Source organism: Ochotona princeps, chromosome 11 (genome assembly GCF_030435755.1).
Source record: "Ochotona princeps isolate mOchPri1 chromosome 11, mOchPri1.hap1, whole genome shotgun sequence".
Classification (NCBI taxonomy): Eukaryota; Metazoa; Chordata; class Mammalia; order Lagomorpha; family Ochotonidae; genus Ochotona; species Ochotona princeps.
The window spans coordinates 50,960,362-50,981,914 of record NC_080842.1 but is presented as its reverse complement, the minus strand read 5'-3'; the positions used below and the strand labels follow the sequence as shown (position 1 = coordinate 50,981,914).

Genomic DNA, 21,553 nt, shown 5'->3' with positions numbered 1-21,553 from the left:
GATAAATTTGAGGCAGAGTTTGTTATCTCTATGTATAATTTGCTTGGGCATGGAGTAAGTGCTCACTACACAATTAATTACTCTGATAGTCGCAGAGAAATTGGTAAAAATCTGAGCAATCGCTTTAAGTTCTAGATATCATTTTTTCATCTGAGCAGATTTTTCTGACTACTTAGTAAATGAGAACAGATGCATTAGACATTGAAATTTGATTTGAACTGTCCCCACAAATCTCTTGATTTTGGAGGGGAGAGGAGGAGAGGTTAGTTAGAATTTTACCCATCAATGAAGAGGCAGGTCACCTTATCAACTGGAATAGCAGCTAGCACATCTTAGTCCATTCAGGCTGCTATAACAAAATACCATAAACAGCGTGGTTTGCACACGATAGAGCTTTACTGCACACGGCTCTGTAGTCTGAGAAGTCCAGGGGATTGTGGCAGTGGCAGCTTCATTGTCTGTGAAGGGCCGCCCATGCGGTTCAGAGCGAGTTCCTTCTCTCAGTCCCAAGGCAGTGGCAGGAGGGAGACCAGAAGCCTCCTGGGTCTCTTTTATGTGAGCATTCATCGCACCCATGAGGCTCTGCCCACCTCCCGAAGGCCACATCTCCTAATACCATCTCATTCAGATTAGGCTTCCATAAACCAATTTGGGGAGGACAGAAACGTTCAGACCATAGATTGCTTCCTGTTTTGAACAAATCCAACACACCCAATGTCTAATAAACATCTTACATGTTTATAGGGAACACTTGATCAACTGTTGATTTATTATTGCGTGTCAGGCCCTGCGCTGGAAACCCAGGGCCAACCAGTTGCATGCCACCTGCCTGCCTGGGCTGACTGCTGGCTGCAGGAACTTCCTAGCACAGCTGCCCAGCGTCCCTCAGCCAACATGAGCCACCGTCATGTTCACAATGCAATCTGTGAAAAGTAGGCGATGTGCTGATTCCAGCTTTTAATGTTTTTGTTGTTGCAGGAAGAGAAATTGACTTCCAAAGAAACCCAATGGACAGTATCCACAGCAGGTAAGCTGTTTTCCTTTTCTGTGTATTAGAGGTAGAGCGGGGAAACCACTCTTTCTTCTTTCCACCTTCGATTAAGTTTAAAATCACTTGGTCTAAAATGTTACCAAGGCAATCACCAAGATTTCATTTATTACATTCTGGTGCATTTGGTTTGGGTAGAATTCTGTGGTTTCCTTTACACACTGAGGTTGGGGAGACAGTTTTAAAATGTGTACGATGAGGCATAACCCAATCAAGTCTTCATGCTGAAAAGATTTGTGATCAGTCTGATATCCCTCAGGCAATCCAGGTTTCCTACAGTAATGACCTTGCCCCACAGCGAGTGGCTCTCTGACTAGGGACATAGCACAGCAGCATCAACCTGCCTGGGAGCTTGTTAGAAGTGCAGTTTCTCATCTTCTACTCTAGACCTGCTCAGATGGAACCTCCAGCAGCCACGGTACATTCTCCGGCCCCAGCAGTTCCAGGGGCTGCAAACCCTCCTTCTCTTTGCCTCTCTAGCAGTCCTCCCCAGCTCCCTGGCCATTTTCATTGGCTGCAGAATCTTCAACACACTTTTCTCTGTATTTCATTCCAGTGGAACTAGACCATTCCCTCCTCCTCTGTGCCTCTGGAGAGAGGTGTGTGCCTTATCCTTGCTCTTCTCTGGCAATCCTGGCTCATGAAACCATGTCTTTTGTGCAAAATCTTATCTCCCCCTGATATTCACATTATCTCCTCTCTCTGTCCTTTTCTCCACTCTGTTACGGTCATTTTGGAGATGCCCTGGCTAGTCCATTTCATCCAGGACTATAGGCTGGAAGCTGTCTTAAGTCCAGAACTCTGCTTCATCTCACTTCTGCATTCAGATCAACTTGCATGGTCACATCCTGGGCCATGTCCATATTGAAGGCAAGATATCACCTCTTATCACTCCAGATATCTCATGCTCAAAGAGCTCCCTGGCTCCGTTCTTCTAGTGTCCTCAGGATGTCCAGCAACTCCCTCCCCCCCCGCCCCATTTTCCCTTACCCTAACTCTTGGCTACACTGTCCTATCTACCCATGCCAGCATCCTTAGGATCCAAGTCCTGCTGGCTTTTGCCTCTCTCTGGGACCATGTAATAATCCACATTCATTGAGCCTTTTCCAAGACTGCTGGGAGGGGGGAAACCTGCAGGAACAGAACGTAATGACATCACTCACACTTTTGGCAGCCAACTGCAGGCAGCCTCCTCATCCTCCTACAGCCAGCATTCCTCATTCAACTTTCAACAGTTGATTTTTTTCTACCACTCTCCACTCCAAACCCTCTATACCTTGAATCTTTGCCCACAGCCTGTCCGGCAGGAAGCTTGACCACATCAGCCTATACCCTTAGATTAGATTTTAGATGATAATTAGAACTGACACCCCTTGCTGCCTCCCCATTTAGAAATGTGTCAGTTCTTCCTAGTCACCCTTACCTTTTTCCCTCTAGGTTCTAAGAGGTCCTTTACCAGTGATCTCAATGGGATTGCATTTTCCCTTATTCTCTCTGCCAGCTAATCCTTTCAACTCTCTTCTTCCTCCACTGACGCAGTGTAGTTGCTTTCACCCCTACAAAAGCAGCCTACCATTGTGCAGCCTTCTCTGGTGGAACGCCTCCCTCCCTGCTCCCCGCCCTGGCCAAGCCCAAGGAGAGCTGGCTGCCCTGCCATTGCTGGGAGCTGCTCCTCCCTCCCTTCGTGCCAGTAATCTCCATGTTACTGATCCCAGAGTGCAGTATTCCGAGCTGCCCTATCTCCAAGTCACCTGACTTATTTAGCAGGTGATCCTGTCATTGGTAAGCCCCTTTCTCTCTTACTGCTTCTTGATAAACTACGCCTGATTTCCCTCCACATCCCCAAGCACACTTCCTACTCTTCTGCCTGGGCTCGTCTTCCTCCATCTGCTAAGAGTGCATGTTCAGGGAAGAGCAGTAGACCGGAAATTCACAGGCTCTGCTCCTCTGGGCTGTTCAGTGAAGAAGACAAGAAAGCCATCCAGCAAGTAATTATTACCTCAGTCAACTCTTCTTGTAAATGTCTCATTCGCTGCATTGCAAACTCTTTCTAGATCCCTGGACTCAAGTTCAGTTTCTAGGCCTATGTAATAGTGCTCAAGCAATCATTGTTGCAGGAAGGACTGAGCAAGCAAGGGAGATTCCCCCAACACACACACACACACACACACACACCTCTCTTTGTGTTCCAGTAATGAAAAGAATGCCTCCTAGAAGATGCTGAGGGATAACTGATGCCTTGGCACCATCCTTACTCTTTCCAAGTGCAAAACTGTGTGTATTAGACGTCAAAGACACAGGGGTCCCAACTCTGCACACATAGCTAATCTACAACTGCAGAATGATTTGAGACTTTTTTCTTGTCTTCTGGCTGGCGTGTGGTTCCAGCAGTCAGTCCAAGAGCACATTTATAAACTAAGGCCGTTAGGCAGAGTGTTCTATGATATTCTTTTTCGTTTGGGCACTGTATTGCCAGCTCAGGCTCTCACAAAAAGATAACATAGACTGATGATTTGATAAAATATTCTGCCATAGTTCTGGTGGCCAGGGAATCTGAGGCTATGGTGCCAGCTGACCCTTGTGAGTCACGGCTGTCTTTTTGACTTCCTGCTTTGGACTCACTGGGCCTTTTTTCTGGAGTTGCACCTGAAGCCAGGTGTCTTTCATGCTGCCCCTCCCTCCCCCCTTTGTCCTCACTCTCCCTCTCCTTATAGGACTACAAGTCCATCACATTATGACCCGAGCCTTGTGACCTCAGTTAACCTTAGCTACCTAAAAGCCCTATCTCCACATGCATTAAAACTTCAACATGGGAACTTGGAGGGACACACCTCAGCCCATAGCACGTACTACAAGGTTCTGGGGTTTACCTTGACCTATAAGATTCCAAGCACATGGACCTGAGATCTGCTTGTCTTCAAAACTCTCATTATGTTCCTTGTAAGATCACTTCATGTGAAGTCCTCTCCACACGGTCTCCTCTAAAACTTTCTCATCATTCTCAGAACTTCACTGCTTCCACATGTGCCAGGTTCTTTCTGATTTTGACCGTCTTCCAGTTACAGCTACTTAGAAAACTTAGATAGATGCCCCCATTGGAGATATACCCCAGTTTGCCTTCGTGGGAGGGTTTGATCAGAAGATCATGCATTTCAGAAAGCAACTAACATCTAGTGGCAAAGGCGTGTTTCTACAGACCTCGGCCAGGAACATGGGAGCAGCTGGCACTGAGAAGCCAGCCCTTGCCTGCTGTTCTTTGTCATCCCCCTCACAGGTGGCAGTGGGTCAGTTCTCCTAAGAACCCTATGAGCTTAGGTGCTGGTACCCCATCTATAGGTAGCAAAACAGTGATTCAGAGAGCTGAAGTGGCCACCCGTGACCACTCCAGAGCTCACTCAGCTCTTCTGAGTACTGGATTTCCAGGTTCCTCCTTTTGTGAATCCCTCAGAGAACAACCACGCTGTTTATCCTAGTCCCTAGTCCAGATGGCAAGTGCCAGTCCAGACCGCTGAAACTTCTGACATGTAAGCTTTGAACCAGGGGCTCCTACCACTACCTCCATAGAGTTAGTAGTTTACTAGAATGATTTTCAGAACTCAGGGGAGCATCTTTTTAAAAGATTTATTTTTTATTGGAAAGTCAGATATAGAGAGAGGAGGAGAGACAAAGAGGAAGATCCTCCCTCCGATGATTCATTCCCCAAGTGACCACAACAGCCAGAACTGAGCCAATCTGAAGCCAGGAACTTCCTCTGGGTCTCCTACATGGATGCAGGGTTCCAAGGCCCTGGGCCATCCTTGGCTGCTTTCCCAGGGCACAAGCAGGGAGCCTGATGGGAAGTGGGGGCACTGGAATTAGAACAGGCACCCAAATGGGTTCCCAGTGCATTCAAGGCGATGACTTTAGTCACTAGGCTACAGCACTGGACCCCTCAGGGGAGCATTTTATACTTACATTTACTTCATGCTAAAGAATGTTATAAAGGATACAGAAGAAGAGCCAGATAATGAGACATCTTGAGCAGGGTCTAGAAGGATCCTGAGTACAAGAGTCTATCCCGTAAAGGAGGGTTGCCCTACCCTCCTAGCACTTAGATGAGCTGACCATCCTGAACCCTCATCAGATATTTGTGTTCAGGAATTCTTGTAGAGTTTGGTCTCCAGCTCTCAGGTGCCCCACACATAGTGACTGGTCCCATCCAAGGCCTGTTCAGAGGCCCCATCCTAAATCACCTCATTGGTGTCGACTCAGGTGTGATGGAAGGACCTCACTAGGAATAACAGAAGATAGTTCTGCAAGGGCTGTGGGAGCTCTGCACCAGACACCAGGACAAAGTGGACTGCATTTCTTATCATCCTACGACTTTGTGTTATGTTCCTTGAACAGTCCGTGAAGATGCAGATGATTATACACTGCAAGGTGTCTTGTTGTGTCTAAAGCTTCCTTTGTAACTTGACCAGTGTCAGATGAATAAAGCTGCCACACAACAGTGAGCTGAGCTTTCTCTAACGATGCCATTATAATAAAGAGGGTCCCCTGCATCCCACCTGGGAGAGACGTAGGAACTACAGAATGCTGAGCAAAAACCCACTTCAGGTCAGATACATCTTCTTCTCAAGTAAACTACGTAAAATATTACCTAAAAGTACCTCAAAATACATGTGTCTGCATTCCCAGAAACTGAAGCCGTCTCAAAGGTCAGTCGCTGCCCACCATCTTCACGTAGGTCTGCGTCTCAGTGCCGCTGGGATTCTCACCCAAGGAGTGACCTTGGTTTGGCTCTAAAGACCCTGGACTTTTGATTCAGCTACAAACAGATTATACCCAAGTACTTGGAAGGCGAGGGCATATCTAATTCTATGTCTGTTGGTCAGTCTGATTGCATATGAGGTTGGTGTCTGTGATTATTTGGGATTTCTAGATGGTCCCAGCCATGTTTCTTTCAGAGTTTTCTGTAACAACTTCCTCTGCGTAAACATTTGGCCCTGTATGTCTATAGGTTTCTTATTGGTGGAATTGCTCATCGATACACTGTTGATGCACAGTTATGCCTGGCTTGGAGTGTGAAAGGACTAAGAACTGGATATGGATGAGTGAGGGGGTTCAGCAAGGTTCTTCTGCAGTCATGCACTTAGCGTGTCCTAGCCTCTGCCTTGCTGTGACTTGCAGCATTATATATTTTTTTCATGAGACCAGTTTTTGTAGAGTCCAGGATTGTTATGATGCATTATTTAGCAACTTAGTAGAATACCTTTGGCCAGGATCTTATCTGTCTCAGACAAGTTCCAGCTAGGAACCAGAGCTCCATTTTTCAAAGGCAGGGAATTGTATGTAGTCATTTGGTCATATGGACTGAGCTGAGAAACCAAGTGAGATTGTGAGGCAGAACAGAGACAGCCAAAGCAGGAAGACAGTTCCAGTTTGCACAGTGATAGTCCTTGATGCTACGCAGAGCTGGCCCCATAGAGAAGAACTACTGAACTGCCTCCAGGAGGCAAGGAACTGTGAGCGCACAGGGCCAGGATGGACGGGAGGCTTCAGCTGTCTCCGGGAGGAGAGGAACTGTGAGTGTACAGGGCCACGATGGACGGGAGGCTTCAGCTGTCTCTGGGAGGCGAGGAACTGTGAGTGTACAGGGCCAGGATGGACGGGAGGCTTCAGCTGTCTCCGGGAGGCGAGGAACTGTGAGTGTAAAGGGCCACGATGGACGGGAGGCTTCAGCTGTCTCCGGGAGGCGAGGAACTATGAGTGTACAGGGCCAGGATGGACGGGAGGCTTCAGCTGTCTCTGGGAGGCGAGAAACTGTGAGTGTACAGGGTCACGATGGACGGGAGGCTTCAGTTGGATTGCCCTGCTTCTGTCAGCTTCACCCTAGGCCTCAACTGGCACTTCCAATCAGTGGAACCTGCCCAGGTTGGGAGCCCCAACAAAATGGCACTCTAAAACACTAAGGCGGGCAAACAGGCAGTGGCCAGCACGGCGTGTTAGGTGTGTTCCAATGATTATGAGGCAGAAGATGGCTGAAGTTAATTTCATAAGACTTGTATTAGTCAGCATTGTCTACGATACAGAATGGATAGGATATGCATATCAGTCTATGAAAGAGCACTGCTCATGGCAGGTGAGAAATCCCACAACAGGTCCTCTGCAAGCTGGAGAGGCCAGCCACCAGAGACCACCAGGAGTCTGGCTCAGTCCAAGTTCCAGGGCTTTGGCAGCAGAGAAGCAGGGATGGATGTGGATCTCGGTTTAAGGCAGAAAAGCCTGCATGCCAGCAAGGGGGCTTCGGGAATGGTCCTGGAGTGCAAAGGCCAGCAACTGACGGCCAGATAGGAGTTGAGTGTGTCCCAGCTCTCTCTGCAGGAAAGCCTCCAAGCCACCTTCCCACATAGCCACTCCACAGGCCACTGATGCCCCCACATCTTCCTACCTTGTGGACTCAGACTCACTGACTAAACCACATGCAAACACCCTCACAGATGCACCCAACAAAATGCTCTTCCAGGTTTCCAGGAATTCCTTCATCAGGTCCAGGTGACACATAAAAAGAGCATCACATGATTAAACCTTGGTTCAAAGACCTCACCTGCAGAGGGCAAGATTGGTGACGAAGACCACGGGCACTGGTGTCTGGTCAGTTGATGTTCCGTCCAAGTGTTGGTGCTGACCCCATAGGGAAGAACTACTAAACTGGCTCCAAGAGCTGCAGTGATGGGAGCGTCCTCACTGCTTGCTGGGAGCTCAGCACAGTGGAGGAGGCTCTCCTCTCCCTTTATAGAAAGGTCACCTGAGCCACAGGAGAATAACAGAGAGCCACCAATTCCCCAAAGCAGGTTAGCATACCGGAGGAATGGGTTAGCGGAACTTCGTGGCTGTATGGAGTTACGAGAGTGAGAACAGCTGAACCTGCTCGCTCGCCATCGCCCTCACCAGCCATGTTGGTGCTTGTTTCCAGAAGATGATTGCATATCTTTTGAAAGGTCCCTTTGCCCCCGTCCTGTCTCCAGGGTCAGTGTCAGGTTGTCTACACAGAAGGCATTGGGAGCTTGGGAAGGAAGCCAGGGGACCTGTTCTGAAATGTCACCCCACAGCAGATTCACTTGGGCTTGGAAAGGGACGAGAGCTTGATGGCAGCTAGAGAGACTCCAGTCCGACCTCAGACACCCTAAGAATCCCCTAGCCCCGCCTGGTTCCAGCATGCAGCCAGCTGCGAGTCCCCTCTCCGGGAAGTGCTGCATCTTACCCGCTCCGCACAGCAGCCTGCTCCCAAGAGTTTATGGCCCAGACAAGAGGGCCTTGCTTCTCTAACCTCTTCCCAGAACATTCCTTGTGAGGGCACAGGAGGTCGTGGAGACGGGTGAGTGTCCAGAGGGCTGACCACACGCTCCCCGCAGAACTGGGCCTTTCTGGGTGCCTTCAGTTTTGTTCCAGTAATCAGTGCATGTTTTGCGTTTTCATATTCAGTGCTCTGGATTGACTGCAAATGACTGTTTCCCCAAAGCCTTCAGATTGGGCCATGATCTTCTATAGCATCTTTTTGCCTCCTGGCTCGTGGCCACATGCCCTAATGCCAATGCGATGCCTCTGGGATCAGCCCTTGTAGGGGCAGTGCCCTGGGAGAGGCACGAAGTTAAACCACAGGAGAGGAACAGGCTCACGAGGTGGCTGCCAGCTTCGTCCTTCACCCTGCTTTGTCCCCCAGTCCCTGCCATGGAATTCTTGTCCAAACATGCAGCACCAGACAGCAACCCAGACTCTCGCACTGGGTGCAAAGGAAGGCCTCTGTAGTTACAGAGCCTTTTGACCCTCCCAGGGTCAAAACAATTCCCATGCCCAACCTGTGCTGGAGGAGGCCTGGCGTGAGGTGCTGCCAAGGCCACCGGGACTTAAAGCTGAAAGTAATGTCTGAAGTGCTTCCAGTAGCATTTTCCTCCTAACTTTTCCACAAGGCAAAGCACCTGCAGTATTTGTGCCATTGCTTTCCTGTATCTAAGACCTATCCTCCACCAAGATTCTTGAAATTAGATGAAAACACCTGCTATGTACTGCCCTCTGGTGGATGGTAAGCAAAACCGCGCCTCTATCATTCCACTGGTCCACTTCGGGATACTTGGTGGAGTGCAGCTGCTTCTGATGAAATCCAGTGAACTCAGAGAAACAGAACCAGCCAAGACCAGCACCAAGACACCTTAGTAACCATGGGAACTGTGACAACAGCTGTCAGCTAGGACATCCCACTCTTCTAGCTTACTCGTGGGACCTTGGACGAGTTATAAAATGCCTATGATCCATTCAGTTCTCTGTAAAATACTGTTCCTTGCCTTAAAATTCAAGTGAATTAATACATCAGCTAACTCCCTAACACAGTGGTTGAGGGCACAGTGAGTGCTCAAATGTTTATTACCATTCCTGGCAGGAACTAGCTGGCCGCCCAACACGGGAGTCAGTGTTTTCCCTACTTTCATCTCAGTTTAAATATTATGTCCAATAAGCAGAACTGTGATCAGCTCAGACCACTGAGGATCAGGAAGCGAAGGAACTTACCTCGAAGTCACAGAGCTGATAAATGGGGGCAAGGAGACTGGAACCCACAGCGAGAATCCTAAACTGCTCACCGAAGCTCAATGCTGAGCTGCTGCTGTGGGGTGGTGACTTCCTAGGTGATGATATAAACTCCATCCCGCTCCCCACCCCTTCACCATCACCCCCACCCTGCCACACACACACACATGCATGCGGGAGAGGGAGAGAGTGTGGGCTTCGTCAGGGAGAGCTTGAGATGCGGCTGTATCCCCAAAAGTTAGCACAGTGCCTGGTATCCAGCAGTTCCATGAAAAGCTATGAAGTCAGTGTGGGCATCGCACAATGAGTGTCAGCCATTCAAATCAGGAGGCTAATACTACAGCAGAAAGGGGGGATGACAATGCTACCGGCTCTGGACTAGAGGAGGCGGCCACAGGAAATGGCTTGGAAGTCCATCAACACGAGTGTGACACACTACTCTATGAACCATGACATCATTATGGAATGACACACATTTCTGCCTGTAACACAGAAACCAAAGATCCTGTGACCCCAGCAGGAATTAAGTCCAGGAACCAGGACCTGACCTGCCCCTTGGAGGCCCTGTTGGAGAAACGCGGCAGGAACAGGTGGGATGGCCTCCCAAGGGAGCTACGCCAGCAGCCTGAGCCACGAAAGGCCAGAAGACAGCCATCGCCTGGCCCTGCTCCAGCAGCCATAGGCCACAGCAACTCCCTAGAGTGCCAATTGCACCAGAGGCATTCACTCTCAGAGGCTGACCATGGGCTCCTGAGGCCAAGTTTTCGTAAGATTTCATGTTGAAATGCAGACGCAGTGGGGGTGCTGTCTCTGGCACCCACTGGGAGTCCTCATGCCCTGACCGGTTCCCCCACCCAGAAGGGGGTTGGCCAGCGCTCACCTCCTCCCTGTTTGGGGAAGGAGGTGTCTCTTCAGCCTGAGATTTTTATTCCTCCAGGGACACATACTGTCCCCTCCCCAGGGTGCCAGGGTGTTTGTCAGCAATGCTCCCTGCCCAGCAGCCCACAGCTGAGAGAAAGAAACCGAGAATTGGGCCTGGCTGGAAAGGAGGAGACTCTGTTCCCATTCAGTTGGGATCAAGGCTAGGGTGGACCTAGGACCCAGCAGACCCTGGTGGTACCCCCACAGGCTGGTACAAGCCACCAAGGTCGAAGGCTTCCCACCTGCCATTGGAAATCCCCCTTCTTTCCCACTACACCATTTAGATTGTTCGGTCCAGAAGGTAACTTGGACGTCAACGTCATCTGGCGAAGAATCCAAGGACTCAGTAGACTCAATGAACTTCCCACATGCATGCCCTTGGTGATGAAGTTGTGACTTGGTCATGAACTGCTTACACAGGGCACAGACCTTGGCTGAACAAGGCCAGCTGAACAGCATACTGTAGGACTTGTTTGGGGCTTAAAATCCCCCTTATGGTTACCACTGTCATCTCAAAAGTTGTTTTTCCCAGGCCCCGCACAGTAGCCTAGTAGCTGAAGACCTTTTACACACACCGGGATCCCATATGGGCATCAGTTCTAATCCCGGCAGCTCCACTTCCCATCCAGCTCCCTGCTTGTCGCCTGGGAAAGCAGTCGAGAACGGCCCAAAGCCTTGGGACCCTGCACCTGCAAGAAAGACCCAGAGAAAGCTCCTGGCCCCTGGCTTCAGATCAGCTTAGCTCTGGCCATTGCAGCCAGCTGGGGAGTGAATCAGTGGACAGAAGATCTTCCTCTCTCCGTCTTTCCTCCTCTCTCTATATCTGAATTTCCAGTGAAAATAAAATAAATCTTTTTTAAAAAAAAAAAAGTTGTTTTTCCCAAAGAACTCTACAAAGTAAATGTTCTGTTGGTTGTTAATTAGCTGATTATGAAAAAAAAAAATGTTCTTGTGGTCAGTGATCTTGGGTTAAACAAGGCGACAGTTTGGTTTCCTAACCGTGAATGTGTTTACTATACTGCCTGGTGTTTTCAAACTTATCTGACCGTGGAATCTTTTGGGGGATCTTTGCACATAAATGTCCCATCAAGCCCAGGGCACAGACCTTGGCTGAACAAGGTCAGCTGACTTGTTTGGGGCTTAAAATTCCCACTTCTGGCCAATGCTGAAACTGGCATGAAAACACCCAGACTAGTGAGAATGCACTAAATGGGTTACCTGATGGTGCTAATAACAGAGGTTTTCATCCAAATTGTCAAGTTCTCCAACATAACAGAAGCCAGCCTCCGTTAAGGAAGAAGTAAACATGCCTGGAAAATGGCTCCCAGGGAGCTGGCAAGGCCTGCCCAGGAAGGAGGAAGTGGCTGTGCCGTGGAGGAGCGAGCTGCTTTCCTGGTCCTTCTGCAGCTGTAGATGCAGTACCGGCTGTGACGTGAGGCGAGAATTCTCCACTTGCCTCTTCGAGGAGAGCTGTAGGACCTCAGAAGTATTTTTATCTGCTCCTTTGGTGTCAGGAGCTCAGTTCCCAGTAGCGGCCTCTGACGTAGTCGGTGCACCTGCTGGCCAGCTTACAGGAAACCCAGGCCTATGCTTTTCTGCACATCAGCAAAGTCAGTTTTTCAACAACAAGGTTAAAATTTAAAAGTGTTTTATTTTATTGGCGCGCTCTCTCGCAAATATTCCAGCTCCTATAAACTCGAACCACTTCTAACAGCTACTTTAAAACTTGTTAAGTGGAGCCCTTGAAGCAGAATGTCCTTGACTCTGGGAACTGCACACTGGAGGTTTGGCTGTTTCCCAAGCTGGGAGGGGCAGCCACAGACTCTCCCACTTCCTCTCGCTCCTGCTCTGGGTTCCTGGTTTTGGGTTTCTGGGAATGTAAGATCTGAACCATCAAAAGGGGAAAGACCTCTATTAGAAAAATTTAGGGCCCAGTACAATGTCTCAATGGCATTGCACGCACCAGCATCCTATATGGGCATTGGTCTGTGTCCTGGCTGCTCCACTTCCCATCCAGCTCCCTCCTTGTGACCTGGAAAAGCAGCAGAGGATGGCCCAAATCCTTGGGGACCCTGCACCCACATGGGAGACTTGGAGGAGGTTCTTGGATCCTGGCTTCAGATCAGCTCAGCTCCAGCCATGTCTCTGCTTCTCCCTGTGGATCTGCCTTTCCAATAATAAATAAATAAATCTTTAGCAAAAAAAAAAAAAAAAGGAATCTATAAAATCTCATACCTACCGCTCATTGGTCGTCCCATGTCCCTCGTGCTTTCTGGAAGCACTGGAAGGACAGGTTTGTGGGTTTCCATGTGAGCTGGTTGCTCCTGGGTGAGCCCTTGCTTATGAGGAACCTGTGTGTGGCCCAGGAGGCAGACGGCTCACCAACACCAGAATTCTGGAGAGTCAATCCCTCTGTGAGCGGAGCAGGGAACCAAAGCCCTTCCCGTACCAACTCTGGAGTTCTGGCACCTGGGACTGCGCGAGCGCACTGGGCAAGGTTCCCAAGTGCAGACATCACACACACACACGGTAACACTGTGTGAGCCTAGGAAGACCACAGGGCTTTGGAGGAGCTCTTAGCCACAGCCTGTCTGCAGGAGCGGCTGTCTGGGGGATGTCTTTTGATATCAGTGACTCCCTGCAAGTGTTGGGTCTCAGCCCAGAGTTAAGAAAAAAGAGAACTGACAATAGATGAGTGCTTTTGATTTTGAACTTGACACTTTTTCTTTGTTACATTTTATTTTGCTATCACTTTAGACAACAGTTTGTAAGAAAATGTAATCATATATCCTCTACCTAGAGTCCCTGGCATTGACCATATGCACACCCCCCCACACACATTTTTTTCTTAATCATTTCACTAAATTAGAATACCACTTGTCCTTCTCTCCCAGAACTTTGCTGTTTATCTCTTGAGACCAAGGGCATTTTCTTGTATAACCTCAGTATGTGATCAAAATCAGGAAATTAACAATTTTATTACCATCCCTTATCTACAGGTTGTAATCCAATCTTACCAATCGTGCCAGGGCCAGCCTTCTATCAACTGCATGCAGCATGCTGGGGTGTCTGGTCTCCCCTTGGTTTCCTTCACTCGGGAATAGTTTCTTGGTCTTTTTTTTACAACATGGCATTTTTAAGAGCCCAGCCCAGATGATTTTCAGAACGAGCCGCCTGAGTCTGTCCCAGGTGTGTTCTTTGGGCAGGAGTATGGCAGAAATCACCCTGAATGAGTGCATCCTGTCGGAGGCGCATGCTGTTGCTCACTCTCGTTGCAGTAACAGCAGCTTTGGCTGCTTGGTGTAGGTACTGCGTGCCAGGTCTCTGCCGTAGGGACACCATTCAGTGGCTGGTGGGCACATGCTCCGAGAACGAACATCATCTTGTTCTTGCACTTCCTCCTGCTAGTCTCAGCATCCATTGGCGACTATCGCTTGAATCAGCGGTTGCCACGATGCTTGTCACATGGAGATTCTGTGAGTCCCGTGACCCCCTGGGTGTGTGTTAGCTGGCTCCCTGTTTATAATGTTTACCATTCTGTGTCCCTTTTACCATTGGTGTCAGTGTGGACTCCCAAATCCTCATCTTGTCCAATGGAGCGATTCCCCTTCATGTTGGTAATATTTGCCGATGCTGCCGTGGTTCTAGATTTGACTGGAAGAGCTCCTAGACCTGGCCCCTGTGTCCTTTGGACCTTTCCCTGTCAACATGATCACTGTGTAAAGGCAGCTCTTTTTCTAGCTGCCTTTGACTTCCTGGTGAACACCCGACCAGATGGCCCTGACTGGGCCCACAGCTCCAGGCTCTCTGCCTGTCTTCCCCTCCCCCACTCTCCCGAAAACAAGCTTTTCCAGCAAGGAGACTGGACGTTAGCATGGCCATCCTCAAACACAGGTCTATTTAACTTTAACACAGAATCGGGGACGGAGGCAGCCTTCCACCCTGGCTGGTTGTAGCAGGCGGGCGCCAGCCGAGGCCGGACGCGGCCATCCTAATGGTGTTTGCTTTTCCCCTGTGTAAACCAAGCCCTGGTGGCGAAGGATTTGCCCTTTGCTTCCCTGGTGCTTTTAATACTGCAAGATGAAGGACATTTTCCTTCTGCTGAGTCGTAAAGTGTGTCGGAACAGCAAGCCCTCTCCTTGGAGCTCGCTGTAATCAAAGGAAAGGCGGGGGCGAAGGCATTACTAAGACTGCTCGCTTTGCGCTCAGCCTTGCTTGGAAAGAGAGTAGCTTTGCTTTCTCCACCTCCCTGTCCCACGTCACTCGAGGGGCATTTCCTCTTTGCACCTGGACACAGGAGAGCTCCTGGCTCAGACCAGATGCGGGATGTGGGAGTGGCATGGGAAAAGGGAGAGGGCTGGGGTTCCCTGTGACCCCTCCTCTCGGGAAGCTCATCGCATACAGAAAGGGGCGTGCTGGAAGGAAATACAGCAGTCCCCACCCTCTTCTTGAGCGGGTCATACAACCTTGGCCACTAGAGTCCAGTGTGTCCGAGAGAAGGAATGTTGCTGGGGGAAGAAAAACAGGAGCGGGAAGGGAGAGAGGGCAGGACCTGGGACCAGGAAGAGGCCGCCGGCACCATCACGAAGCGCCAGCGAGGCGCAGAAGCATGGCCCTCAGGTCTGGGACCAGGTCTCTATCCAAGCCGTGTGCTGCACCCTGAAGGCAGGCAGCGGGAGGAGACTGAACAGGGAACAGCGGTAAGAGGGGAGCCATCTTGTAAAGCCCCTGCACAATTGCCCAGTGGGGAGGACAACATAAAGTCTGTTTTCCAGTGACGAGGGTGGCCTCTGCCATGCTGGCTGGCTGCTTTGTCAAAGAGACAGGCAAGTGCAGGTGGCTCCTGTAGCCTCCGCCACACAGCAGAAGGGGTGGGGGGTGCGGTTTGGGTCAGTCTGAGAAACTGGGGTGCCAGACTGTGCTGCTGGGTGTCACTCAGGGCCAGCCCGCTGCCCACCTTCTCCACATACAGTCCCCAACATAGAGTTGACGCCAGGGAGACGGTCAATGACTAATATTTTCGATGACTTCAGCTACATGACTGCCATCCGGTTGGAACTCTGCCACGGAAGACCTCTTAGGCCCCTTTTCTCATGTGTTTGACAAGTTGGGGTGTTTTGTTTTGTTTTTGGCCACCTAAACTCCCTCCCCTCCCTTCTCCTTTTTTTTTTGTTTTGGTTTGGTTTGGTTTGGTTTTTAAATAAATTAGTGCTATTAGAGTCCTGGAGAGGGTTAGATTTCAGAACAGCCTGTGGTGGTGACAATAGGAGAGCAGAGGCATCGAGAGAGACAAAAAGGTGCGCCTGCTACTTTTAAATATATATATTAAATATATGTACTTATTTTACTTTTAAAAAAAGATTTATTTTATTTTTATTGGAAGGTCAGATACATAGAGAGGAGGAGAGACAGAGAGGAAGATCTTCATTGCTTCACTCCCCAAGTGACTGCAACAGCCAAAGCTGTGCTGATCTGAAGCCAGGAACCCGGAGCCTCTTTCGGGTCTCCCACGCAGGCGCAGGATCCCAAGGCTTTGGGCCGTCCTTGACTGCCTCCTCGGGCCACAAACAGGGAGCTGGACAGGAAGCAGGGCCTTTGGGACCAGAACCGGTGCTCCTATGGGACCCCGGTGTGTGTAAGGCGAGGATTGTAACTGCTAGGCTACCATGCTGGGCCCTATTATTTACTTTTATTTGAAAGGCAGAGTTACAGAGAGAGAAGGAGAGACAGAAAGAGAGGGATCGTCTGTCTGCTGATTCACTCCCCGAATGGCCACAATAGCCAGACCCGAGCCAATCCGAAACCAGGAGCCAGGAGCTTCCTCCAAGTCTCCCATGTGGATGCAGGGGCTCAAAGTCTTGAGCCATCCTCTGCTGTTCCTCCAGGCCACAGGTAGGGAGCTGGATCAGAAGTGGAGCAACCGGGACTCCAACCGGTGCCCTATGGGATGTGCTGACGCCACAGGCGGACCGAGTGTACCGCCCCGCGGCACCTACCCCACCTGCTGTTTTTATTATCTTGTTCATCCAGCTGATTTTGTGAATTATTAGCAGGGAATGCAGACAGGTGGAGAGCAGAGGCTAGGAACAAGATCTTGATGTTTGGGAATAGGATCGTCTAGTTAGGACTACTTTGTGAAACTAGAAGGTTTCACATACATGATCCTGACAGAGCTGTAGGAAGTCCCTCTCTCTAGGGTGCTGCTGTTGTATCTGGGGTCTGTGTCAGTCGGTGTTGTGTTTGATAGGAAATGACCCTCCAGCCCTTCTTTCCGAAGCAAGTGCTGCTTGGTATCACTAATGCTGCTGTTCCTCTGATTACATCTTCCTCAGGTGCAATGTCTACTTTTTTTTTTTAATGCAGTCTTCAAACAGGGCCAAGTCACCTAGCGTTGTGCTCATTCTCAATATTAACCCATATAATCCCCAGCAGCGCCATATGGTCAACGTGTTATTATCCCTATTCACTGTCCGCTGTGTGCCAAGCACTATACTCAGTGCTAAGGAAATAAACGTGAAGAGAGGCCCGTCCTCCCAGAGCCCATTGCCTCGCTGGACTGTAAATGGATCAGTGACCTCATGTCCAGCTGTAACGCATATCAGGAGGAACCATGGAACACAGCTGAGGGACATTGTGGTGGCTCATCAGTCAAGCTCCTGTTGCGACACCAGCATCCCACGTCAGAATCCCAGTTCATGTCCCAGCTGCTCCACTTTCCATCTAACTCCCTGCTTATGTGCTTAGGAGAGTAGCAGAGGATGGCCCAATTGCTTGGGCTCATGCTGCTCACATGGGAGACACAGATGGAGTTCCTGGCCCCAGGCATCACTCCGGACAAGCCCCAGCCATTGTGACCATTTGGAGAGTGAACCAGCAGATGGAAGATCTCTATGTGTGTGTGTGTCTCTCCTTCGCTCTCTGTAATCCACCTATGAAATATGAGAGACTAGGAAGCATAGCCGGAAGAGATGTACCAAGCGTACTGTTGTTGATGTTGGAAATTCAGAGAAACAGAAGGAGAGAGGGAAGGCCAGCCTGACAGCCATCATCCATCCCTGATTCATTCCCCCAAACGCCCACAACAGCCAGGACTGGGGGCAGACCAAAACCAGGAGCCAGGAGCTCCATCCAGATCCCCCCACCCTGTGGGTGCTGGAGACCCATGCACTTCACAGCCTTGCCTGTGCATGACCAGGAAGCTGACCAGAAGCGGAACCATGACTCAGACCAGATACTGGCAAGCCAGGCACACCAATGTGGGATCTGAATAGCTCAGCCCAGTCCCCAAATGGCACATTAACTACTGTGCCAAACACTTGTCCATGCACTATCTTATGACAAACACTGTTTTAATAAGTAGAGGCAAATTCTAAAATTAAATGATAAACAGAATAGTAAATAGCTAAAGGAGTAACGTAGTCATTTGTTACCTTCTCTCTCCCTTTCTCTCGCTCTCTCTCTTGCTCTCTCTCTCCCTAGTGCATATATTTTTGGAGACAAAGGGACTGGGGCCTTCGCTCTAGCTTGTCTTGGTAAAGGCTGTGGTCATTCAGGATGGAGAAGATCTGGTGCTTCTCCCACACTCCTTTTTAGAGTTTCCTGAGAACACGACCGGCCAGCATGATCAGTTGCATGCTGCGAAGACTTTGCTCCAAGGGAAATACTTGGAGAAACTGACTTGGGAAGGATGGGCAGCAGTGGACAGGAAGAGAGGAGTCCACTTCTACCAGGCAGAACACTGGCTCTACGAGCTCCAACAGAATGGCATGCTAGTCACAGGTGGGATAGGTCAGTGATAAGAACAGAGAAAACAGGCGCCCTTCAGCACAGCCAAAACTTCACTCTTGTCCTTACTGATGCTATGGTATCCTTTGGGCCTGCACTGTGGAACCCAACAAATGAAAAGTTCTTGTCCTCAACCCTAGCAAGGATCTTCTCACAGGCTCTTAAGTCTCCTATTAACTGTGCTCTGTAACATCTTTGGTCCTTCATCAAACCCAGTGGTTTGCAGGCAGCATCATGGTGTTGTGGGTTAAGCCACTGTCTGCAATACCAGTATCTGTCATGGGCAGCAGTTCAAGTCCCAGTTGCTCCACTTCTGATCCAACTCCCTGCTAATGTGCCTGAGAAAGCAGCAGCAGATGACCCAAGTGCTTGGTTGGGCTCCTGCCACCGGGGAGGGGCTCCTGGCTTCAGCTTGGCCTGCCCCCAGTGATTGGATCAGCAGATGCAGGATCCCTTTCTCTCTGTTTCTTCCTCTTTCTCTGTTATGCTGCCCTTGAAATAAATAAAATAAATCTTGAGGACATAAGATCATTGTTTTTAAAGAGGCAATGGATTTGGAAACGCCACAGCTTCTGGATTGCTCTTCCTTTCACTTGTGTTTTCCTCATCAGTAAAATGGGCGTGAAGCACACAACTCCCGGGGTGGCAACGGGATCGGGTGAGAGGCATGCCAGTCAGTGATGGGGACCTCTGAGCCGGGGCAGTGCCCCCCCGACCCGCGGGGGACCCTGGTGCCAAGATCAGAACCTCCGTTCACTTTGAGTATCTAGAGAAGAAAAAGCAAACCTTATTACAGTATCATTCACCGTGCACTCTCGTCTGTACACTTTCTTTTCCAGATGATAACAATCAATAATCCAGATGGGGTGCAAGTGCTGCAAAATGATACAAAGGTAAAGTTGGGGAAAAAAACACCTTGTGCAAATGGAGGAACTGGGGATTATCACGCAGTCACTTTTGGAGTCCACACAGCCATCCAGCCTGGGGCACCAGCGTTCAGAAGGTGTGGTCTCCTGTGTTCAGAAGGTGATAGTCTGATTCAAAAAATGTCTGTCATCAGAACAGCTGGCCCCCGTACCCATAACTTGCAACTGTGCTGATTCACCAACCACCAGAATGAAAACATTTGTTAAAGTGTGGAGCCGTACAGACATCCTCCTTGTCATGATTCTCTCCCTGTCATTCCATGTAAATAAAAACTGTTTACGTGGCTTTTACTTTGCATTAGGTACCGTAAGTAATCTGGACATGAGCTCAAATGTATGAGAGAATGTGTGTAGATGTGACGCGACTCCTGTACCTGTGCCGTGGTGCCTCGCTCATCTGCAGACGGCCGTATGCCGGGGTCCTCGAGCCAAACACCCAGGGACACAGAGCCGCAGCTCCGATTCCATTCTCCTCCAGACTTCGTATCTGTCATTTTAACGGCCACATATTACTCCTCTGAAAGGATGTCCCATCTGTCTTGCACTCCTTATTTTAAGGAATATTTGTCTTTAATTTTACAATCCCTCAATACAGGCTGAATTCTACTTTCTCTCTCCACCCCCTTTTTGGGTGTCTTTTTAAGGTCTCTTCCTAGTTGTCATGCATTTGTACACCCGCCGTCTGTGTTTGGTTCAGGTGCATGAAGAAAAACTTACACAAGGAGGTCATCCCCAGCTGGAGGGGCAGACGGAAGTGGAGCCCAAGGAGAGGGTGGGAACGGCTGGGGAGGATGAAGCCCTGGCTGGTTGTTCTAATTCTCACCTCCCCAACCCTCAGCTATCTCCTGGATCCTGTTCAAATGCCCTCCCATGGCTACGTCAACGAAGTTAGCAGCTGCAAGATAGATGAAGACAGCCCTGTGAAAATAAAAGACAAGCAAGGCAGCAAGGTCCTGGTGCATACAAATGACCTGCAGAGTGAGGACTCGCCGCCAGCTGAGAGCCACAGCAGGACAGAGGGCCTCCTGGAACCCGGCTGGCCTACCCAAGGACCGCTCCCCCAGGCGGACCCAGGAGGGGGACTGAATGCCGAGAAGCCCTGTGGCACGGTCAATGGCATTAGCCCAGCTGGGAACCCCGGGGCCCAGCAGGGTGACCGGGGCTCCTGGGCCTGCACTGCACACAACAGTCACCCCAATCAACCCTTCCTGGAAAGCGGAGACACCAGGAAAGAGGACTGTGTGCCGGCAACCTCGGAGCAGACCCAGGTCAGCCGAACCGGAGACCCCGGAGACCCCGGAGTTGCATCTCAGGCAGAAAGCCTGTCCCTGGGAGAACAAGGCCACGTCCTCCAGATGCCACCCCCGGACTACCCGCCGCTTTGCAGTCCCAGTGCAGACGACATGGACCTTAAAGATGGGGGTTGTCTTTTCCTGAACCCTACTGAGGATGAGCCGCTGCAGGGAAGTGGAGTGCGCAGGTGGAAGGGGCTCTTCACCCTGGAGAGAAGCCGGGACTCATTCAGTGAAGCCGTGGCCGTGGAAAATCTAAGCATATGCCTGCAAGAGGAGGACTCCGTGCTTCCTGTGCCAGCGCCTGACTACGGCAGCGAGCAGGAAGACGCCCGCGGCTCCATTGCAAACAGGGACTGGGAGATGCTGGACGAAGACGCAGCAGTGGCAGAAGCCCTGGCTGCTTTAGAAGCTGCCACTGCCGGGGAAGATGATGTGGAGGAGGCCAATTAGGGAAGGGGAGGGGTGTAGGCAAGTCAGCCAGTGTCATGCCGGGCCCTTGGACATGCCTCAGCTCCTTAGACACTTGGCGGATTATCCTGCCAGCGCGCACTGTTTACATCCGGTTCTGTTCTGCTTGTCAGGACCTGTACCATCGCACGTGGTCACTAGGTGGAGCACCACTCTGTCTGCTGGGAGCTGTCCTTCCAGACCCTGGGATGACCATCGTGCCCATATCTGAGGCGAAGACAGTCATTCAGCAGCCTGCTCGCCAAGCCTCAAAGCTCTCCAGAAAGGATGCTCTGAAACCCCTGGTCCTTATTGCCAAGGGTACACAATCACAGGGCATTATGTCTCACTGTAAATTCTTGTACCTTGCTTTCCAGAGCCAGACATTGTCCCCAGCCCAGAACCATGCCCATCACCACCCCACCCTCCCACTTAGCTAAGTGCCTCAGGTGAATCCAGAGCATGGCTGAACTTCAGGGAATTAGTAACTGACCACTTGCTAGACAGTGAGTTAAGCTTAGCAGCCTGCAGAATAGGACAGGAGTTACCAGTAGAAAAATGGTGACCAA

The 21,553-nt window shown here is 50.2% G+C and overlaps 1 protein-coding gene across 2 annotated transcripts; it reads left to right on the top strand.

Annotated features, from left to right (window-relative positions):
* Nucleotides 1-978: 978 nt before the first annotated feature.
* C11H4orf19 (chromosome 11 C4orf19 homolog) lies at nt 979-21,553 on the top strand. 2 transcript variants are annotated; one of them, XM_004579328.2, is made up of 3 exons: nt 979-1,027; nt 19,156-19,209; nt 20,081-21,553. In XM_004579328.2, exons 2-3 carry the CDS (start codon nt 19,178-19,180, stop codon nt 20,985-20,987), a joined length of 939 nt encoding a protein of 312 aa, XP_004579385.2. In that variant the 5' UTR covers nt 979-1,027; nt 19,156-19,177; the 3' UTR covers nt 20,988-21,553. The 2 variants fall into 2 exon arrangements, with proteins under 2 accessions (XP_004579385.2, XP_058526206.1); XM_058670223.1 differs by lacking the exon at nt 979-1,027 and adding an exon at nt 14,882-15,231.

Bases quoted from the DNA above. Each gene is read 5' to 3' on its own strand.
- C11H4orf19 (XM_004579328.2), top strand. From the start codon at position 19,178: ATGGGGTGCAAGTGCTGCAAAATGATACAAAG. The intron at 19,210-20,080 runs GTAAAGTTGGGG...CCCAACCCTCAG, and splicing joins TGCTGCAAAATGATACAAAG to CTATCTCCTGGATCCTGTTC.